At 42.6% G+C, this 22,156-nt stretch overlaps 1 protein-coding gene across 2 annotated transcripts in view; it reads left to right on the top strand.

Annotated features, from left to right (window-relative positions):
• The window catches only part of DHTKD1 (dehydrogenase E1 and transketolase domain containing 1), a 52,925-nt gene that overhangs the window by 15,267 nt on the left and 15,502 nt on the right, over nucleotides 1–22,156 (top strand). Inside the window, exons 3-10 of one of the 2 annotated variants that reach the window (XM_082649241.1) lie at nucleotides 1,563–1,774; nucleotides 2,540–2,734; nucleotides 6,879–7,148; nucleotides 11,764–11,935; nucleotides 13,142–13,340; nucleotides 15,474–15,786; nucleotides 16,835–16,919; nucleotides 17,616–17,755. In XM_082649241.1, the coding sequence (XP_082505367.1) occupies nucleotides 1,563–1,774; nucleotides 2,540–2,734; nucleotides 6,879–7,148; nucleotides 11,764–11,935; nucleotides 13,142–13,340; nucleotides 15,474–15,786; nucleotides 16,835–16,919; nucleotides 17,616–17,755 (1,586 nt within the window). The remainder of the gene's footprint in view (nucleotides 1–1,562; nucleotides 1,775–2,539; nucleotides 2,735–6,878; nucleotides 7,149–11,763; nucleotides 11,936–13,141; nucleotides 13,341–15,473; nucleotides 15,787–16,834; nucleotides 16,920–17,615; nucleotides 17,756–22,156) is intronic. The other variant, XM_082649242.1, reaches the window with a different exon arrangement.

Here is a 22,156-nt window from a genome sequence, read left to right on the forward strand (position 1 = left end):
AACTGCCAGTGAGGTGGGGCTCCTTTCTCTGTTCTTGAAGGACCCACATGCCCGCTGGAGCTGAGGCTTCCACGGGTGTGAGGAGACAGTGAGGGGCACATTCGAACACTGTCTGGGAGGAGCAGTGTTGGGGTTCTAGAAGGGTCTTCTGATAGGACCCGTTTCTTCTCTATTCAAATCATATGTACAATGGCCAGAGGGTACATGAAAAGGTGCTCAGCATCACTAAGCATCAGGGAAATGCAAATCAAAACCACAGTGAGGGGCTTCCCTGGTGGCGCAGTGGTTGAGAGTCTGCCTGCCGATGCAGGGGACACGGGTTCGTGCCCCGGTCCGGGAAGATCCCACGTGCCGTGGAGCAGCTGGGCCCGTGAGCCAGGGCCGCTGAGCTTGCGCTTCCGGAGCCTGTGCTCCGTAACTGGAGAAGCCACAACAGTGAGAGGCCCACGTACCGCAAAAAAAAAAAAAAAACCACCATGAGCTATCACCTCACACCTGTTACAATGGCTATTGTCAAAAAAAAACCCAAAGATGGATAAACAACACAGTCCTACTGTCAAGCACAGGGGACTATATTTAATATCCTGTGATAAACCATAATGGAAAAGAAAATGAAAAAAAATGTATATATATGTATAACTGAATCACTTTGCTGTACAGCAGAAATGAACACAACATTGTAAATCAACTATACCTCAATTAAAAAAAAAAAAACCCAAAGATACAAGTGTCGGCAAGGATGTAGAGAAAAGGGAACTCTTGTGCACTGTTGGTAGGAATGCAAGTTGTTGCAGCCACTATGGAAAACAGTATGGAGGATACTCAAAAAATTAAAAATAGAACTACCATATGATCCAGCAATTCCATGTCTGGGTATAAATCTAAAGGAATCGAAATCACTATCTTAAAGAGATATCTGCACTCCCATGATCATCACAGCTGTGCTCAATCAGTATCAAAGATCTAACGTTTATTGTAAGCAACTATACACGATATAAAGAAAATGTTGGTTTGTTAAATTCATATTGTAGGCTTAGGCAAATGACTGATAATTGATTTGATGCTGGGCCAATCACGTACTACAAACCTTTCTTTTCTCTGGCTGAGATTCAGGGAGATTTCCTTTTACCTTAGAATATTGCATTGCTATCAATATTAATTCACATTAAGACCAACTGTGCAATAATAGGCATTGCTTTATAGATATTAATAAGACTTGAACGTTTTGGTAGATAGATGTTTCAGATAAAGGTATACATATGATTTGTAGCTATAAAGCAGATGAAAGGTAGGTTCACAATTTAGTTCAAAATGACTATAGAATCAAAATTTGGCATAATGCATCATGGCTCTGTTCGAGAGATGGAAGCTTTTTATTCCCTCTCCTTTTAGTACCTTTATGGCCTTTGATCATATTTTTAGTTTTGCCTTTAGAAAAATCTAGATAACCCAAGTTACTTGGAATGAAATGCTCTGAATTCAAATAAGGATCTTGGTATGTTCTATAATTAGTTACATGGTTGATTATTCTTTAAAACGATCCCTTTGATTCCATTTCGTAGGATTACTGAACATGGGGAAGGAGGAGGCCTCTCTCGAGGAAGTGGTAGCCTATCTCAACCAGATCTACTGTGGGCAGATTTCTATTGAAACCTCCCAACTTCAGAGCCAGGAGGAGAAAGAATGGTTTGCCAAGCGGTTTGAGGAACTGAAAAAGGAGACATTTACCACAGAAGAGCGAAAACATCTGTCAAAACTAATGCTAGAATCTCAGGTATAAAAGTAGCAGCTAATATCAAAGAAACAGGTCGATTCATTTTCTACAAAGACATATAAATATTGAAGAGAGGGAGTTAAGACATGAACTCTCTGAATGTAGCCCCATTTACCCCATGGCCTCAACACAAGGGGCAGGGTAGCACATACCACTTTATTCTAAGTAGAAGAAAGTAGATCACCAAACAACAGAACTATTGGTGCTTCTCAGAGTCAATATGTTTTATGTATTTGTCTATTCCCTCTATAGAAGCCTGCAAAATCCTTAAGATCTTATTTCTCTTTTTCTTACCTGAAGTGATAGAAAAAAAGGAACTGTATGTGGAAGAGGCTCTCAATACAGATTAATGGGATTGAATGTCTGTCAGGGCTGTGATCAGGACTCGGGCATATCAAGATGACAAGAAACCTGTTCCCAGTAATGTGGGTGGTTGGCTAATTTGCAGCCCAGATGAAATGCTATTGTAGAGCCCTGTACTGAAACTCAAGTCACGGGAAGGGCCCGGCATTCTGAGGGGATTCCTGCTGGGGTGAGTTCTACCTACCACTCAGGTTGTTTTCTCTGCATCCCTGCTGCTGTGTGGTGTCCTCGGCAGGGCTTTCCTGCCTGGCTCTGGGTGACTTCTGTGCATCTCTGCGGTCGGTAGTGAAGGAACCCTGTTGCAGCTGCTTGACGTAGTGTGGGGTCTTCTTAAACGTGTTTGACTTTGACCCAAGTAGTTAGCTGTCCTGTAACTGATGCGTCTGACGTGGTGTTCCATAGGAGCTTGACCACTTTTTGGCCACCAAGTTTGCCACGGTGAAGCGATACGGAGGCGAAGGAGCTGAAAGCATGATGGGCTTTTTCTATGAGCTGCTGAAAAGGGCGGCCTACAGCGGGGTAACCGATGTCATTATTGGGATGCCACATAGAGGGAGGCTGAACTTATTGACAGGCCTTCTGCAGTTCCCTCCAGAGGTAAAAGACATTCTATGTTTTCCGCTATTCATGTACAATTGACTGTAAAAGAATAAAACCAATGGTAATAACTGCTTTTAGAAAACCAGCCAAGCATATGAGCCATTTGTCCAGGAGACAGCTTAGTTAATTTGTTTTTTGATCTGAATTTTATTTTATTTGTTTATTTTTATACAGCAGGTTCTTATCAGTTATCTATTTTATACATATTAGTGTATATATGTCAATCCCAGTATTTCAATTCATTCCCCCACGCCCGATGCCACTTTCCCCCCTTGGTGTCCATACGTTTGTTCTCTACATCTGTGTCTCTATTTCTGCCTTGCAAACTGGTTCATCTGTACTGTTTTTCTAGATTCCACATATATGTGTTAATATATAATATTTGTTTTTCTCTTTCTGACTTACTTTAGCTTAGTTAATTGATGAAACCTGTTGCTGTTGGATGGCCCTCTTCTTTTTCCTTTTGTTTGTTTATTCTTTTGGCCGTGCCACGTGGAATGTGGGATCTTAGGTCCCCAACCAGGGATCGAACCCGCGTCCCCTGCTGTGGAAGCACGGAGTCTCAACCACTGGACCACCAGTGAAGTCCCTGGACCTGGCATTTAGGTTGATTTTCTGTATCAACTTACAGAGGTTCTTCACTCAGGGAAGTTAAAAGTTAGTTTGGGGCTTCCCTGGTGGCGCAGTGGTTGAGAGTCCGCCTGCCGATGCAGGGGACACGGGTTCGTGCCCCGGTCCGGGAAGATCCCACATGCCGCGGAGTGGCTGGGCCCGTGAGCCATGGCCGCTGGGCCTGTGCGTCCGGAGCCTGTGCTCCGCAACGGGAGAGGCCACAGCAGTAAGAGGCCCATGTACCAAAAAAGAAAAAAAAGTTAGTTTGTTTCCTACGGATGATGCAAACAGATAAATTCTGTTTTTCGAAGCATGCTTTCCCTATTTCATAAAAATCATTCAAACAAACACAAAGATCTGTACAATTTGATACAATTTTACCTTACAAAAAAGTCATTTTTACCTTCCACTTATTTGCAGTTTCTAGTTAATAGATTGTATGAAACTAGTAACACATTGTTATCTCAAGAGACCCCTCTAAGTGAGTGGTTTTATGGGTTATTGGATCTTGGTGTTCCTGTTCTGTCCAACTCAGCTGCTCTGTAAGTCTCGAAAGACTTGAGGGTCAGGATGGAAGATTCGATGTCAGGGAGCATCAGAGGGACTCAATGTCTGATAAGGTTGTAGCCATTACGCGTGGATAAACCTCATTACTGTTCTTGGCCCGGAGATTAAAAATAATTATAAATGTTAAAGGACCTTTCAAAGTTAGATGGAGTTAATGGAGCCTATGGAAGGATGTGCTATCCTTGAGAATATTAGAAGAAACACATGGGAACCCTAGTACGCTGTTGGTGGGAATGTAAATTGGTGCAGCCACTGTGGAAAACAGTATGGAGGATCCTCAAAAAACTAGAAATAGAACCACCATATGACCCAGAAATTCCATTCTTGGGTATATATCTGAAGAACATGAAAACACTAATTTGAAAAGATATATGCACCTCAATGTTCATAGCAGTATTATTTACAATAGCCAAGATACAGAAGCAGCCTAAGTGTCCATCAACAGATGAATGGATAAAGAAAATGTGATACACACACACACACACACACACACACACACACACACACACAGGAATACTACTCAGCCATAAAAAAGAATGAAAATTTGCCATTTGAAACAACATGGATGGACTTGCAGGGTATTGTGCTTAGTGAAATAAGCCACACAAAGATAAATACTGTATGTTGTCACTTATATGTGGAATCTCAAAAATAAAACAAACTAATGACTATAACAGAAACAGACTCACTAAGAGAACAAACTAGTGGTTACCAGTGGGGAGAGGGAAGGGCGGTATAGCAGTAGGGGATGGAGAGATACAAACTACTTTGTAAAAAATAAATAAGCTACAAGGATATATTGTACAACACAGAGAATATAGCCAATATTTTATAATAACTATAAACAGTATAATCTCTAAAAATTTTGAATCACTACGTTGTACACCTGAAATTTATATAATATTGTAAATCAACTATACCTCAATTCTAAAAAAATTTTTTTAATGAAAAAAATATATGTGATGTTATGTCTAGGGGCCAAGCTTTACCTTTAATATTCATACCTCAGTGTTTCTGATGCTAAGAGACTGGTAACCAGCTTTGAAAAGACACCTTAGTAAAGGTAGAATATGACAGAATAAAGTAATGGACAGATGGAGACATGTGCTTAGATACCTGCAGAAATTTTCTCTCTCTTTCTTTTTTTTTTTGGCCTGCTCCATGCGGCTTGCGGCTTGTGGGATCTTAGTTCCCTGGCCAGGGATGGAATCTGCGCCCTCGGCAGTGAAAGCGCAGAGTCCTAACCACTGGACGGCCAGGGAATTCCCCTGCAGAAGTTCTTAAACCAAAAATTGCATTCCTAAAATATCCCAGACAAGACAGTTACTGAAAGACACAGAAGTGATTATCAATGATCATATTTGCGAGAAACACACCCATCCCTATACTGTGTGAGTTTGTATGCTCCTATTTGCAGATAGGGAAATAAGAAGCTTTTGTGAACTGGAGAAGCTTTTGGGTCATTCAAACCATTTGGCCAGTAGAGAATAGCATGCTGTTTTTGGTAAATACCTTGGTTTGAGACCCAGATTTTTAGCCGAGGACCTTTAAACCATCTAGTTAATTTCTCTTGCTCATTCATTTTTTTATTTTTTTAAATCTCAAACTCCTAATTTATCCCTCCCCTTCCCCTTCGGTAACCATAAGATTGTTTTCTATGTCTGTGAGTCTGTTTCTGTTTTGTAAATAAGTTCATTTGTATCATTTCTTTTTCCTATTCTTTTTTTATTTTTGGCCGTGCCGCGTGGCTTGCAGGATCTTAGTTCACAGGGACTGAACCTGGGCCCTTGGCAGTGAAAGAGCAGAGTCCTAATGACTGGACTGCCAGGGAATTCCTGTATCATTTTTTTAGATTCCACACATAAGTGATATCGTATGATATTTGTCTTTTTCTGTCTGACTTATTTCACTTAGTATGATAATCTCTAGGTCCATCCATGTTGCTGCAAATGGCATTATTTTGTTCTTTTTTATGACTGAGTAATATTCCAGTGTGTGTGTGTGCACACACACCATATGTTCTTTATCCATTCATCTGTCAATGGACGCTTAGGTTGCTTCTGTATATTGGCTATTGTAAATAGGGCTGCGATGAACGTTGGGGTGCATGTACCTTTTCGAATTAGAGTTTTCTCTGGATATATGGCAACTCTAGCAACTCTGTTTTTAGTTTTTTAGCTTGTTCATTTTTAAAATGGGTAGTAACATCTATGTCATAGAAGACTGTGAAGATGAGGTGACAGAATGTATGCAGAGAAGTCCTTTGAGAATTGGACAATATAGTTTTTAAGATGCCACTTGCACTAAGCAGTGTATGTTATCCCCTGACTAAATGGGATTAACTTCTTATTTGCCTCTCTACCTTTAACAAGAATAATACAGATTCTTTTGGAAAATACATAATAACAGGTGCATTTAAGAAAAAATATTTTGCTTATTGCAAGGCAGAAGTATCTTACCATCTGCATCAGGCTAGACTCTTCTGAAAGTGTTGGAACTTCATATGACTGAACATCTCCAAATAGTTCTGTGCATTCGAGCAGTTACAAGTGTGTGCTTATCTTTATTTATTTAATTTTTGGCTGTGTTGGGTCTTCATTGCTGCCTATGGGCTTTCTCTAGCTGCGGCGAGTGGGGGTTATTCATCATTGTGGTGTGTGGGCTTCTCATTGCAGTGACTTCTCTTGTTGCGGAGCACGGGCTCTAGGTGCATGGGCTTCAGTAGTTGTGGCACACAGGCTCAGTAATTGTGCTTACGGGCTCTAGAGTGCAGGCTCAGTAGTTGTGACACACAGGCTTAGTTGCTCTGTGGCATGTGGGATCTTCCCGGACCAGGGCTCGAACCCGTGTGCCCTGCATTGGCAGGAGGATTCTTAACCACTGTGCCACCAGGGAAGTCCCTATTGTGTGATTTAAATGAACCACCTCTTACCATTTTTTCTTGTACGTTTATTCGGCATAGCTGATGTTCCGTAAAATGCGAGGCTTAAGTGAATTTCCGGAAAATGTCTCAGCCGCTGGCGATGTCCTGTCTCACCTGACGTCCTCGGTTGACCTGGACTTTGGCACGCACCATCCCCTCCACGTGACAATGCTGCCCAACCCCTCACACCTGGAAGCCGTTAACCCTGTGGCTGTTGGGAAGACTCGCGGGAGACAGCAGTCCAGGCGGGATGGGGACTACTCTCCAGACGGTTCGGCTCAGCCTGGGGACAAGGTCATTTGCTTACAGGTACTAGTAGCTTCAGGAAGTGAGGCCTGAGGTTGGAAAGACCAGGAAGTAAGAATGTCCAGGATGGTAGTTACGACAGGAGATGGCAGATGTTCCAGATGAAATTGAGATGAACTTTTGGGAAAAGAAGATTTTTGGGCTTCTTTAAAAAATTAATAGCAGATGTGAGGTGGTGTAGTCTCAAGGCAACTGACTTCTATTTTTGACTGATGTTTTAAAAAATTCTTCAATTAATTTTTTATTGGAGTATAGTTGATTTACAGTGTTGTGTTAGTTTCAGGTGTACAGCAAAGTGAGTCAGTTATACATATACATATATCCACTCTTTTTAGATTCTATTCCCATATAGGTCATTACAATATAGTAGGCTCTTATTAGTTAACTATTTTATGTATAGTAGTGTGTATATGTCAATCCCAATCTCCCAATTTATCCCTCCCCGCTCAAGGCAACTGATGGAGGTCTTCACTGTGTTTTTCCTTTCTTGAGTTATGAATTAATTAAGGGGATATAGACCGGCATACCTGCTACTGTTAAGAGGACAGATGTCATTACTTCTCTGAAATTATAACTCTCTTGGAAACGACGTGGTATCCGTCTGTCTAACAAGACTGCAAGAGTTTGGATTTATTTTATTTGCTTGTTTGTTTGTTTTCCAATGAAGGTCTTTGGCATTAAGGCAAACAATACAAATTATATAATGTATTGCTTCCTCTGCCCCCCACTTTTTGGTAGCCCAACAGGTATACTTTAGAGGTTTAGATTGTGGGTCACATTTTTCTTCTGCAAGTATTCATTTAAATATGAACGTTTAGGGACTTCCTTGGTGGTCCAGTGGTTAAGACTCTGCACTTCCACTGCAAGCCGCGAGGGTTTGGTCCCTGGTCGGGGAACTAAGATCCCACATACCACGCCACAAAAGTAAAAACATAAATATGAACCTTTAACTACTGGATAACTACTAATTAATCCTGGATATCAGTAACTGAGTCTTCAAACCCAAAGGAAATTAAGTAAATCTACAAGGCAGTAGAATATTTGGCTACATATACAAATAACCACATTATCTTACTGTTAATTTTCCATGGGCCAGAAACTTGTAGTAAATAAATCGGGGGTAAGCAGGATTGGATTTATGTTATAGTATTTCTAAATAGAAATCTTCAAATCATTAGCCAGACATTCTCTTCACCTTTCACTTGAATTCATGAGACTAAAATATTTCAGTCACTCACATTTCCCCAGTACATTGAGCTGATCTTAAGGCTGATTCCTGAAGGAAGAGGTGAAAGTGCCATTTTCTTTGAAGTGAAAAGAAACCGCCCTCTTCTCTCTACTTTGTGTTCCCAAGACATTTTGCCCTGCTGTGTCTGCCTGGGTCTTGCCTCACTCAAGTTCAAAATTCTAATTTATTGTGGGAACTTGAAATTCGGAGTCTATAAAATCATGGTGGGTGAGACTCCGGATACTACTTTTGCCGTCTGTCTTCTGTTCATCTTGGTCCTGAATGTGGTGGAAGTGGATCGTCACATGTGATCCTCTGTGTGTGTCCAAGCCCCCTGCTGTGTTTGGCTGAGCAGTTTCCACCGCCCACAGCATTCCTTGGGGCTTATGGACCCGACTCCTGCAAAGCTTTATGGGCATCGTGGAGTGTTTTCTCTTCTAAGATAGGAAATAAAATTAGCAGATGACACATGGCTTTAGTGCCAAGAACCCTAAGACTATGATAAAATGACGCAAGTTATGAACAGATGTTATGTTCTCAGCAATGCCTCTCCTGTAAATGCTTTTGTAAAGGAGTGGAAGAGACACCCAGCTCTCTTCCTTGCTTTACTGGTCTCCTTTTACATCATTACTCCACAGGAAGTCCCATCAGCAAGGAGGCCAAAGGGTGTGGAGTGTTCAGATGCTAGGAACCCCTTGACCCTGTGTGGACCGCCGTGCAGCTGAGGGTTGGACTTGACAGTGTAGCCCGGTGTAGAAAAGACAAGGATTCTGGAACCAAGAAGCACTGAGTTCAGATCCTGGCTTTGCTGCCTTCTAGCTTGGCGTGCTTGGTTCTGTTCCTCAGGTTCTCTGAATCTCAGAGGTCAATGGGAGTAGGTTACATTCCTTATAGTGTTCTGAGGATTAAATGAGAACATAGTAAGTTCGTTAACCCAGGCGAAAGGCTTGGAGGGGTGGGGAAATAAGTCCAAAAAATGGAGGCATCAGGACTTTCCTGGCAGTCCAGTGGTTAAGACTCCACGCTTCCAATGCAGGGGGCACAGGTTCCATCCCTGGTTTGGGAAATAAGATCCCGTGTGCCATGCAGCGTGGCCAAAAAAAAATGGAGGCATCACAGAAGGTCTAGTCCTTGGCACGTGAAATACGTACTCTTTCTGAACCTTGGTTTTCTCATCTGTGAAAATAACAGTGGCGATTCCCTTACCTGGCCCCTCCACCTGATTGTTGAATGGATCAATGGAGATAATGTACATAGCGTTGTGGAGGTGACGTAAGGGTATGTTATCACTACGTCTGGATATTCCAAAACGCCAGTCATCCCTGTAGGCCCTAGCAATGGGAAGGTGTGGGCTGGAGATTTCGCTAAGCAAAACAGTGCTTCCTTTCTTAGCCAAAATGTTTTACCTATATACAAATTACTCTTTTAGGACGTCTTCACTGTCATTAAAAAAATCTGCTTCCAAGGATTCCTTCTTTTTATTTATTTATTTATTTATTTTTGGCTGTGTTGCGTCTTTGTTGCCGCACGCGGACTTTCTCTAGTTGTGGTGAGCGGGGGCTACTCTTCGTTGCGGTGCGCGGGCTTCTCATTGTGGTGGCTTCTCTTGCTGTGGAGCAGGGGCTCTAGGCACTCGGGCTTCAGTAGTTGTGGCTCGAGGGCTCTAGAGCTCAAGCTCAGTAGCTGTGGTGCACAGGCTTAGTTGCTCCGCGGCATGTGGGATCTTCCCGGACCAGGGCTCGAACCCGTGTCCCCCCCTGCATTGGCAGGTGGATTCTTAACCACTGCGCCACCAGGGAAGCCCAAGGATTCTTTCTTCATTCATATTTAGGTCTTTTATTTCTGCTATTATTAGAGCCACAATGGTTACCATATCAGGTCATTTTATTTAATTAATTAATTAATTAATTAATTTGGCCGTGCTGTGCAGCCTTCAGGATCTTAGTTCCCCGGTCAGGGATTGAACCCGGGCCATAGCAGTGAAAGCGCCGAGTCCTAACCACTGGACCACCAGGGAATTCCCCATATCAGATCATTCTATTCTCTAGCTGAGCATTTTGGCTGTTTATGATAGTAGCCTTTTATTTAATAGCTTTTTAATTAAAATGCATTTGTCATATAACATCATGTAAATTTAAGGTGTACAACATATACCTTATTGATATAACAGCCTTTTATACAGCATGAAGTCAGTGGAGCTCATACTTTCTCCTAAGTTCTGCAATTCCCTCATTATTTACTTTCAAGTTTTCTAAAAAAAATTTACCCCCTTTTCTACCACTTTCCGTTTACCAGTTTTTTTGTTTCTTTGTTTTTTGAGGTACACGGGCCTCTCACTGTTGTGGCACGTGGGCCTTTCACTGTTGTGGCCTCTCCCGTTGCGGAGCACAGGCTCCGGATGCGCAGGCTCAGCGGCCATGGCTCACGGGCCCAGACGCTCTGTGGCGTGTGGGATCTTCCCAGACCGGGGCACAGACCCGTGTCCCCTGCATCGGCAGGTGGACTGTCAACCACTGTGCCACCAGGGAAGCCCATACCAGTTGTTTTTCTTAATTAATTTTTTATTGAAGTATAGTTGATTTACAATGTTGTGTTAATTTCTGCTGTAAGCAAAGTGATTCACTTATACACATATATATACATTCTTTTAAAAATGCTTTTCCATTATGGTTTATCACAGGATATTGAATATAGTTCCCTGTGCTATACAGTAGGACCTTGTTGTCAGGTTTTGTGCTATTATGATCTAGCAGACTTCACAAGTTCTGGAAGAATAGCACATTTCAGAGATTCTCTTACAATAGTATTTTGCTCTTTCCCCAAAGCCTCCTTTCACTTGTGTATGATATACTTACACCCTCATGCTCCTGTCTTTGCTGTCACATCATTCTCATTTATGTTCACAGTGGTGGCTAATACACCCAGTGGGAATGAGGTGATGTGAGCTACACGCAGTCTCGTTTTGGGGGGGAAATGATTGGGGAAGAGTGAGAGTTCGAAGCTGTGCATTGGTCTTAGTGTCTTGCAGGCTGTTTTCATGATTGCTTTACTAGAGTTGATTTTCCTTCTACACCTCCTATCACCCTTCTGTGGTGCTGCTGTGAACACTAGCATGTTGATGGGGATGTGAGAAGTGATGGGTGTAGGTGATGATGTGGGGCGGAAGGAATAGGTCAACTGGTGGTGGCTGCAGGAGGAAAAGGGCTGATTTAGCATCTTTGAAAGCTGCTTGAGATCAGCCTAACCATTCTAGGAAATCCTATAACTGGCAGATTTTTAGGAGGGCAGGGGAGCAGTGAGAGCATGGTTGTTTTTATTCCTGTTACTATTGAAAACCTAAATTTCTCCATCCCTTACGTTCATTTTCTTTTCTTCTCCCCCATGATCTAGGTTCACGGTGATGCTTCTTTCTGTGGTCAAGGGATTGTTCCTGAAACATTTACACTCTCTAATATCCCGCATTTCAGAATTGGTGGGAGTGTCCATTTGATTGTCAATAACCAGCTGGGTTACACCACTCCTGCAGAAAGAGGAAGGTCTTCCTTATACTGTAGTGACATTGGTATGTAACACAGGGAAGAGTTGATGCTCTGGAGTCCGACAAGGAATTCCTGGAGAAACTTCTAGTTCACTCAGAACAGTGAGCCTCACTGCTGGTCCCATTTTAAATTTTGGATCAGATATGGCCAGTGGTCACCAACAGTGTTGTTAATATTCCTTTTAAAGTCTGAGTGTGATCTTAAAATCCAAGGAAATAAAACAAGAGTAGAATTTAGAGGGTGCAATCTCAAAATGCTGAAGTATCTAGTTGAATGATCTGCTGGAATCCAGAGATAACACAGTTAGTACAGCTAGAGCAATTGTCTTCAGGATAATCAGATTTGGAGTACCCAAGATCACAGTCAAAGAGGATATGTTCAACCGGTAAACTTGGCCAAGTGGTCTGGTTGGAAATCAGATGTGAAGAAGCAAAGTCAGCTTGTTTTAACCTGTGGAAACTAGTAGTATTCAAAGAAACACAGGGCTTTTTATTATTCATTCCCTATTTCACAGAATTTCCAGAACTGTTAGATGGTAAGAACTGCTCTGTTTTTATATCCAGAGCCTGGCCTGGATGCCTTTTGGGGCTACCTATATGAATTTTTTGTAATTAGTTAGGTAGAGATTTGAAAATTCATTCTCAATCTTCTCTTTGGAGAAAATCAATTTTTTTCTTGGATACATCCTTTAATGACCCTTTTATCTCAGGAAGAAAGATAATAGTCATGATGATAATAACAAATAAGTATCAGTTATGATGTACCAGGCTCTGTTAAGCACTTTATATGCATTAACTCATTGCCTCTTTAGGACATCACTAAGAGGTAAGAGCTATTATCCCAGTGTTACAGACAAGGAGACTGAGATTCATAACTTTACCAGGATCACACAGAGCTGGGACTTGAACTCATGCTTGTCACCTGGCCTCTAAAGTGCAGGTTTTTTTTTTTTTTTTTTTTCATAAAGTGCGGGTTCTTTTTGTTTTTTTGGCCTCACCGTGTGGCTTACAGGATCTCAGTTCCCTGGCCTGGGATTGAACCCAGGCCACGGAAGTGAAAGCCCAGAATCTTAACCATTAGGTCACCAGGGAACTCCCAAAGTGCAGGTTCTTAACACCCAAGCCAAACTACCCCTAAGGACAAGGGCTGTCTCCCCATGCGGGCAACAGGACTTGGGGGTAGGTTCATGGGTTGACTAGCCGGTCTCATCTCCAGCTCCTCTGCCTCAGGGAAGCTTGTGGGCTGCGCCATCATCCACGTCAATGGAGACAGCCCAGAGGAAGTGGTCCGGGCCACGCGACTGGCATTTGAATACCAGCGCCAATTCCGGAAGGATGTGATTGTTGACTTGTTGTGCTACAGGCAGTGGGGCCACAACGAACTGGACGAGCCCTTCTTCACCAACCCGGTCATGTACCAGATCATCAGGTACAAGGATGAACCGTCATGCGATGTGCCCTTTCCCCCACAGTGCTCACATTATTATTTGTGTTAGACACTCTCCAGTAGGGTAACCAGCTTTCCCAGTGTGTCTGGGACATGAAACTTTCAATGCTCAAACTGGGACAGACCTGGGCACACTGGGATGGTCATCCTATGGGTCGCAGGAAAGCGCCCCATGTTCTTCCAACTCTACATATTTCCTCAATGAATAGACAAAGGGCAACTTCACCCCCTCACTTAGCAGAGGGAGGACTGAACAGAAGACGTAGGCAGAACCTTGCCCGAAGCTGCTCAGTGCGACATTGACAGGAGCAGAAACAGAACCTCCGCGATTCACTTCTGCGAACTATAGACGTGGACCTGCTTTGTGCCTTGGCAAGAGGTTACGTGATGGATTTTAACGAAGTTCTGAACTACACTGTCCAAAGTGGAAGCCTCGAGCCATAAATGGCTGTTGGACACTTGAAATGTGCCAACTCCTGAAGGAGATGTGCTGGGAGTGTAAGATATACACCAGATTTCAAAGACTTAGTGTGAAAAAAAGAGTGTAAATGATCTTGATAATAATTTTTATATTGATTAGGTATTGAAGGGACAATATTTTGGGTATATTGAGTTAAATCAATATATGATTAAAATTAATTCCACCTCTTGCACCTTTTCTAATGTGACCACAGGGAAATTTTAAATTACACATTGTTTGCGTTACATTTCTGTGGGACAGTGCCGAGTCAGAAGGTTCACGTGATGGGGAGGAGTGTGTTCCTTCGGAATTTCCTATTTATGTATTTATTTATTTGGCTGCACCGGGTCTTGATTGTGGCACGCAGGATCTAGTTCCTGGACCAGGGATCGAACCTGGGCCCCCTGCATTGGGAACACGGAGTCTTAGCCACTGGACCACCAGGGAAGTACCAGGATTTCCTTTTCAGATGCTAGGAAGTAAAGTAGATCCCTCTTTCCTGCTTTATTTCCTCATAGACATAAATTAAAGCAGAGGAATAAACTTGGTGATATTTTATGGGCCTTTCTGGTCGTGGGTAGCAGACTGCCCTTGGAAGAACAAATCTGGTTTCTCCATTTAGCTTTGAACTTAGCACCTGAATGACTTGATGTGACTCAGGACCCTGCTTTTAAAAATATATCCTGTCTACCTCTCACTTTTTTCAGGATTAAATATAATGATCAATGTGACCAGACTTGCAAGTTTAACGTATTAAGCGAATGCAGAGTAGCATCATCGTTATTTCTATTGTTGTAAAACCCGGATGCTGAATAGTTACAGGCTTCTTCAAGCAACCTGAAACAGATGTCGGCAACTTATAGGTTCAATCCTTTTTGAAATAAAGGGATGCAGAATAGGTAGACAATATAAGTCAGCCTTGTAAATAACTGTCCAGAATTAACAGTTTGTAAGAAAACTCTACTACTCATTACTTCTGCCTGACTGTAGACAAAAGCTTATAAAGGTAAATTTGTGGGCTTCCCTGGTGGCGCAGTGGTTAAGAATCCACGTGCCAGTGCAGGAGACACGGGTTCGAGCCCTGGTCCAGGAAGATCACACATGCAGTGGAGCAACTAAGTCCGTGTGCCACAACTACTGAGCCTGCGCTCTAGAGCCACAACTACTGAAGCCCGTGTGCCACAACTACTCAAGCCCATGCTACTGGAGCCCGTGCTCCACAACAAGAGAAGCCACTAGGATGAGAAGCCCACGCTCCGCAACGAAGAGTAGCCCCTGCTCACTGCAGCTAGAGAAAGCCCACAGGCAGCAACGAAGACCCAACACAGCCAAAAACAAATAAATAAATAAATTTAAAAAAAGAAAAAAAAAGATAAATTTGTTTTCACTTGCTTGCCTGAAAGAGGTAGTTACTCACCACTGCCTTTAAAAAACAAATTTATTGGAGTGAAAGTCACATGACATAAAATGGACCTTTTATTTTTTGGCTACACCACAGGGTGCGTGAGATCTTAGCTCCCCGACCAGGGATTGAACCCGTGCCCCCTGCAGTGGAAGTGTGGAGTCTTAACCACTGGACCGCCAGGGAATTCCTGTATCTGTCTCTTTGATTTTTACAAATCATATTGATTTTTGTTTCCCTTTTCCTTGGACAGAGCCCGGAAGAGCATCCCCGACACGTATGCAGAGTACCTTGTGGCCAATGGACTCATGACCCAGGAGGAGGTGTCGGAAATCAAAACCTCCTACTACGCGAAGTTAAATGGCCATTTAACTAACATGGCGCACTACAGCCCCCCTGCCACGAACCTGCAGGCCCACTGGCAGGGCCTGGTTCAGCCAGAAGCTTGCATCACCACCTGGAACACAGGTGTGCCCCTTGACCTCCTGCGGTTTATTGGCAGGAAGTCTGTGGAGGTGCCGGAGGAGCTCCAAATACACAGTCACCTTCTGAAGATGCACGTGCAGGTAGGGAGCCCGGGAATCTCTGGGTATTGTTTGTCCATCTCTCACAGCAAGGAATTGCTGTTGGTCTGGTCTTGTTGCTTGGCTAATGCACTTGGCAAGTATTTATTGTGAACCACTCCTAGCGGTGTTTTGGTACTGCTCGTCAATTAACTCAAATTTTGTCTACTTTTTTTTTTCTTTCTTTTTTTTTTAACCTACTTCTATTTTTCCTCCACTTATTCTTTCAGTCATTCATTAATACATTATATGTACAGGTACTGCGTGCACATTATTAGAAACACAGCTGTACAGGAATGCCCTTTGTGGTTTTTCTGAGCAGTGAGCAGAAGACACTTCCATTTTGAGGAAGGTGGTCGGGGTTTGGCTTAAATAAAATAAATAAAAATCAGCACACACACTCCCGAAAGGCAACCATTTACACCCTTAAGCATGTCGAGGTTTTACATGTTGTCTCATGTTAAGGATGGATTGACAAACTGTCATGGTTTGCCTGTGGTTTCCTAGAACGTGGGACTTTCAGCACTAAAAGCAGGAGGAGAGCAAGGAGATACAGGTCTTCATCATTCTTGAACTTGGATGAAGACACGATGAACTCTGGATTATTTTTAAAACACTAACTTCGTTTATAAGTTTCTATTATAGGTATAGAGACTATTAAAACAATCTGTGTACTCACCATCAGGCTGAAGACATAGAATATTACCAATACCGTTCCTCTCTCCCCTCCCTGATAGAATATTACCAATACCGTTCCTCTCTCCCCTCCCTGATAGAATATTACCAATACCGTTCCTCTCTCCCCTCCCTGACATCTCCTCCTCCCATCCATCTGCCCGGTTAACTGCTCACCAGAGTGCCGGTTTGTTTCGCCTGCTTTCATATGTCATGTACTTGCTGTCATACTCCGATGTTTCCTTCTGCACTATCTGTCATATTTAATGTTATGTTTTTGATTCTTAACCATTGTTGCCTTACATTTTTTGAACTCAATGTGAAAAAGGATGGGAACTCTTAAAATTTTCTTTTCCCCTCCCATTCAATTTTACAGTCCAGAGTGGAGAAAGTGATGGATGGAACAAAGTTAGACTGGGCCACAGCAGAAGCTCTTGCCCTAGGCTCATTACTTGCTGAAGGTAAGACGTTTCTGTGTAGCTGCACAGAGGGTACGGGGTGCTTTATATAACATTTCTTAGATGTGACGCCTGCAGTTTTGAGTTACAACTACCTTGTATTGTTTTTATTGACTAGAGAGGTTCTCAAACGTGTTAACGTTTCTTACCTGAAAACATTATTTAATCTTGGTATGTCATGTTGACAATCTTCATCAGTGAACAGACTATGGAAACAAAGGACTCAGTGCTGGATGTATTGGAAAGACATTTTCCTTTAAAAATTGTAGGACGAATGATGACTCTTCATTCTTAATTAGACTATGGAGTGTTGAATATAGGACAGGTTTTTGTTTTGTTTTGTTTTTTTTCTGTGGTACACGGGCCTCTCACTGTTGCGGCCTCTCCCATTGTGGAGCACAGGCTCCGGACGCGCAGGCTTAGCGGCCATGGCTCACGGGCCCAGCTGCTCCACGGCATGTGGGATCTTCCCGGACCGGGGCACGAACCCACGTCCCCTGCATCGGCAGGCGGACTCTCAACCACTGTGCCACCAGGGAAGCCCAGGACAGGTGTATTTTAAGAAGGATAATCTATTGTCCTAAGGACAGTTCTCAGGATGAGCCGATATATAAGAATTCAGGGTCACCAGGCCTTATTATTACTTAGGTTATTCATGGGAATCTGGATTTTTTTCTTTTCCTTCTTGCTTGCTTTAAGGTTTTAACGTCCGTCTGAGTGGCCAAGATGTTGGCCGTGGAACTTTTAGCCAGAGGCACGCAATGGTTGTTTGCCAGAAGACCGATGACACCTATATCCCCCTGAACCATATGGACCCTAATCAAAAGGGCTTTCTAGAGGTAGGCTGTTTTATTATCTAGTATAAACCTCAGGTGCTGGTGATTATAGCTACAGGCTTCTTAGACCAACTAGAAACAGATGTCGGAAACTTTGGGTTCAGTCCTTTTTGAGATAAAGGGATGCCGACTGGGTAGACAATGCCCGTCTATGTACTTGGAATGGAAGTAACAGACTAGCGAGTAGACTAGAGCTGTTTTACTGTGGCTACTTATCTGTAATCATGTAAATGTCAAATGGGTGTTCATTTTGTGAATCCAAAATTGATTATATAACCTGCTCATTGCTGAATTCATCAAAGTGAGTCGAAGATGTGGATAATAAGCCAACATTTCTTGCCAACTTAAAAAAAAAACCCACTGACTTAAGGTTACTTTATTCCCTAGAGTTTAGCGGGCTTGATGAATGTATCCATTGCCATGTATTTCTCTGTGCCAGTTGCTGAGTTAGATTCATTAGAGTCAAGAGCAGGGCCTGGGTCTTTTCATTTTTGTTTCTCCAACAACTAGCATAGTGCCTGGCACATGGAGTTTATGAAATTATCCTTTAAGGTACAATTAGTGGTGTGTCATCTTTTTTCCTACTCTAGCCATTTGAGAGTATTGGGTTCACTGATACTCGATTTTTTTTTTCAATAAATTATTTTATTTATTTATTTTTGGCTGTGTTGGGTCTTTGTTGCTGCGTGCAGGGTTTCTCTAGTTGTGGTGAGTGGGGGCTACTCTTCGTTGTGGTATGCGGGCTTCTCTTTGCGGTGGCTTCTCTTGTGGCGGAGCACGGGCTCTAGGCGCGCAGGCTTCAGTAGTTGTGGCACATGGGCTCAGTAGTTGTGGCTCACAGGCTCTAGAGCGCAGGCTCAGTAGTTGTGGCCCACAGGCTTTGTTGCTCCGCTGCATGTGGGATCTTCCCGGACCAGGGCTCGAACCCGTGTCCCCTGCATTGGCAGGCGGATTCTTAACTGCTGTGCCACCAGGGAAGCCAAATACTGAATATTTTTTTTAAAAATTCACTTTGTGAAAAGCAAGCTTCCAGGACAATTACTTAAAGGACATGCAACTCATCTTTTCTTTAAGTTAGTCTAAAATCCCCTCCTTGATCAGTATCAGATTGGTGACCTAGATACTGAAACATTTCGTATTTTCTCCACCCGATGTCTTTTATTGATTTGTGATTTGATATATAGTATCAGTTAATTTTGAATATCGCTATTTAGAAAGCCCCAAGTAAACGTCTCACATCTGTTATGGGGATACTGTCAAAGATTTCATTTATTACCCAACACTTTGTCCTTTATATGAAGACCCTAGGGGGGACTCCTGCTTGATCTTGGTATTGAGAGTAGTTGTAGTTCCCTGAGCAGTGGCTCGTCTTTATTGTGTGTACATTGAAAATTCTGCAACCGATCAACCTCCCCTTATCAATAATGGCTTCTGGGAAGGGGTAGAGGCCATGGCAGCCTCAAGAAAGTAGGTTACCAGGTTGTATGTTTTCCCCAACGCTGTTGGGTGTGTCAATCTATTTATTTTCTTTCTGCCCACCTACTTTTTTTTTTGGCTGCACAGCGCAGCATGTGGGATCTTAGTTCCCTGACCAGGGATTGAACCCATGCCCCCTGCAAAAGAAGCATGGTGTCCTAACCACAGGACCACCAGGGACTTTCCTGTCCACTTACATTTAAACTATCATTTTGTGTATTATCTATATTTACAGGCCATCTTAAATAATTTTTGGAATAAATGAAAGCATTAATAGATTCAACAAATTAATGTAGATAAGGGTATACAAGTATATGAAGTACAATAGATGCATAGGAGAAGGGGCAGCTAGGTTACTTGGGAATTAAAAGGAAGAGCTTTAGCGAGGAGGCCAGATTTGCGCTGGGACTTGAGGGACATTTGGAACTGCCTGGTCTAGTAAATGTAGGGAGAACATTCTAGGTGGACACAGTAGTGCATACATAAGCTGTGAAGTAAGAGGCCCTGACCTCATGCTCAGGGAACTACCTATAGCTTCATGTGACTGGAGTTTAAGCTGCAAAGTGGATACAGAAGTAAAGGAAGAGACGGGCCAGTCAGGACTACCCACGTTGTGAAAGACTTTGAGTGTTACGTAGAAGAGAAACCATGGAGGAATTTTGAACAGGCGATCAGATTTCCATGTTAGAAACAGCACTCCTGATGATACTTTGGAAGCCTGAGCTGAAGAAGGGTGAGACTTAGGACAATTTCTAAGGAGCCTTCTCAGTCATCTAGGCAGGAAATCCTGGAGCTGTGAATTAGGGCAATAGCAGTGCAGAGAGGAGATGGGGCCAAGATTTGAGAACTAGTCAGAAAACAACAGCTATCAGACTCAGTGGTAGGTGTAGGGAGTGAAGAAGACCAGTACTGGTACCTCCTAGCTCCCTGACTAGGACAGCTTGCATAAGATGATGGCATTTACCCAAATAAAGAGTAAGGGAGAGGAACAGGTGTGGTAAGGAAAGGTGATGGACTAACTTTTGGGCGTTAAACTTTGACATAGATATTTCAGATAATTAGATATGTATGTCTGGAGTTAATGAAGGAATCTGGTCTTGGATGTCTATTTGGAAGTCATCAGGGTGCAGGAGTGTTTGAAACCACAGGGGTGGAGAATCTCTCTGAGAGAGCAGAATGAGAACAGATAGGGTCCTGGGAAAAACAACTTTTAAAGGGCTGGCAGAGAAAGCATTTTCCCAAAAGAGCATCCAGAAAGGCAGGAGGAGAACTTAGAGTCCCCGTGTCATTGAACTTAAGGAGGGAGGAATCTGAAAAGAGGAAGAATAACATGGCCATTCAATTTAGCAACTGGAAGGTCAAGGTTGACCTCCTCTAGAGCTATTTCTGTGGAGTGGGGAGAGCAGAAGCTAGATTTTACTAGTTGAAGGGTAGATAGGGGTTCAGGAGGTAGAGACAACTAGATTAGATAATTCTTTCTAGAAGCCTGACTGTTACAGGAAGCAGGAGCTAGAGAGCACTGGCCAGGGGAATATTCTTTGTTTTTTGTTTTTATTTTTTTGGCCGCACTGCGTGGCATGCGGTATCTTAGTTCCCAGACCAGGGATCAAACCCGTGCCCCCTGCATTGGGAGCACAGAGTCTTAACCACTGGACCCCCAGGGAAGTCCTTTCTTGTTTTATTTTTAAGCTTTTGATTGTTCATTTGCCAAGAGGAGAAAGCCAGTGAGGAGAGGTTCAGAAAAAAGGAGTTTGGTGATGAGCCGAGTGAAGAAGCAGAAAAAAGGTATGGATTAGAATATGAGTGGGTGTGTCAGCCTTGGGTAGGAAGGGAGATGGGGAATGAGGTGAAGACGCAGAGGTGCAAGTAAAGCACTCAGTTCAAATCCCGTTGACCACAGACTCATGGATCTGAGAAATACAGTGTCTCTTTTCAAGTTAATGTCTTATAAAGATCATAATTGAAATCAAATAGAAATCAGGAAAGGTAACATGCATAATCCCGCCATACTAATACATTATCTGTTTTCATTTTTTGTTGTTGTCATTGAGTGCTTATCCATATAAATCATGCATTTTTATGGTTGTAATCATAGTAGAGATGAAATTTTTTTCCAGAGTTTTTTTTTATTAAAAGCTTTATTGAGATAAAACTCATAGAATTCAATGTTTCAATGTGTACAGTTAAGTGGTTTTCAGTGTATGCAGTGGTGCAGCCATCACCACTATCTAATTTTAGAACATTTTCATCACCCCTAAAAGAAACCCATACTTATTAGCAGTCACACCCCATTCCTTCCTTCCCTCAGCCCCTGAAAACCACGAATCTACTTTCTGTTTACATTGATTTATCTATTTTGGCCTTTTTATATAAACAGACTCATAAATATGTGGCTTCTTATGGCTGGCTTCTTTCACTTAGCATTGTGTTTTCAAGGTCCATCGTTGTTGTAGCATGTGTCAGTATTTTATCCCTTTTTGCTGCCAAGTACTATTCTATAAATATGTAACTTAAGGACTTCCCTGGTGGTCCAGTGGTTAGGACTCCGCGCTGCCACTGCAGGGGACGTGGGTTTGATCCCTGGTTGGGGAAGATCCCATATGCCTCGCAGCATGGCCAAAAAAAAAAAAAAAAGTAACTTAAAAAAATTTTTTTAGAAAAATGTTGAAACAAACACAAAATTACAAAAAAGTTGGATGTATAATGCAAAAGGAACTTTTTCTCATTCTGAGACATTTGAGCCATCCAGATGGAAACATCACGTTGCCAGCCTGATGCCCTACATGTGTATTTCCTACAAACTAGGTCATTCTCCTACATTACCCCAATGCAACCATCCAAGTCAGGAAGTTAACACTGAGACATGAAGACATCTGGTCCACAAACCCAGTTCAGAGTTGTGCTGCCTTGAACTGTCACATCTCTTTA

This window comes from Grampus griseus (genome assembly GCF_964374135.1).
Source record: "Grampus griseus genome assembly, chromosome: 2".
Classification (NCBI taxonomy): Eukaryota; Metazoa; Chordata; class Mammalia; order Artiodactyla; family Delphinidae; genus Grampus; species Grampus griseus.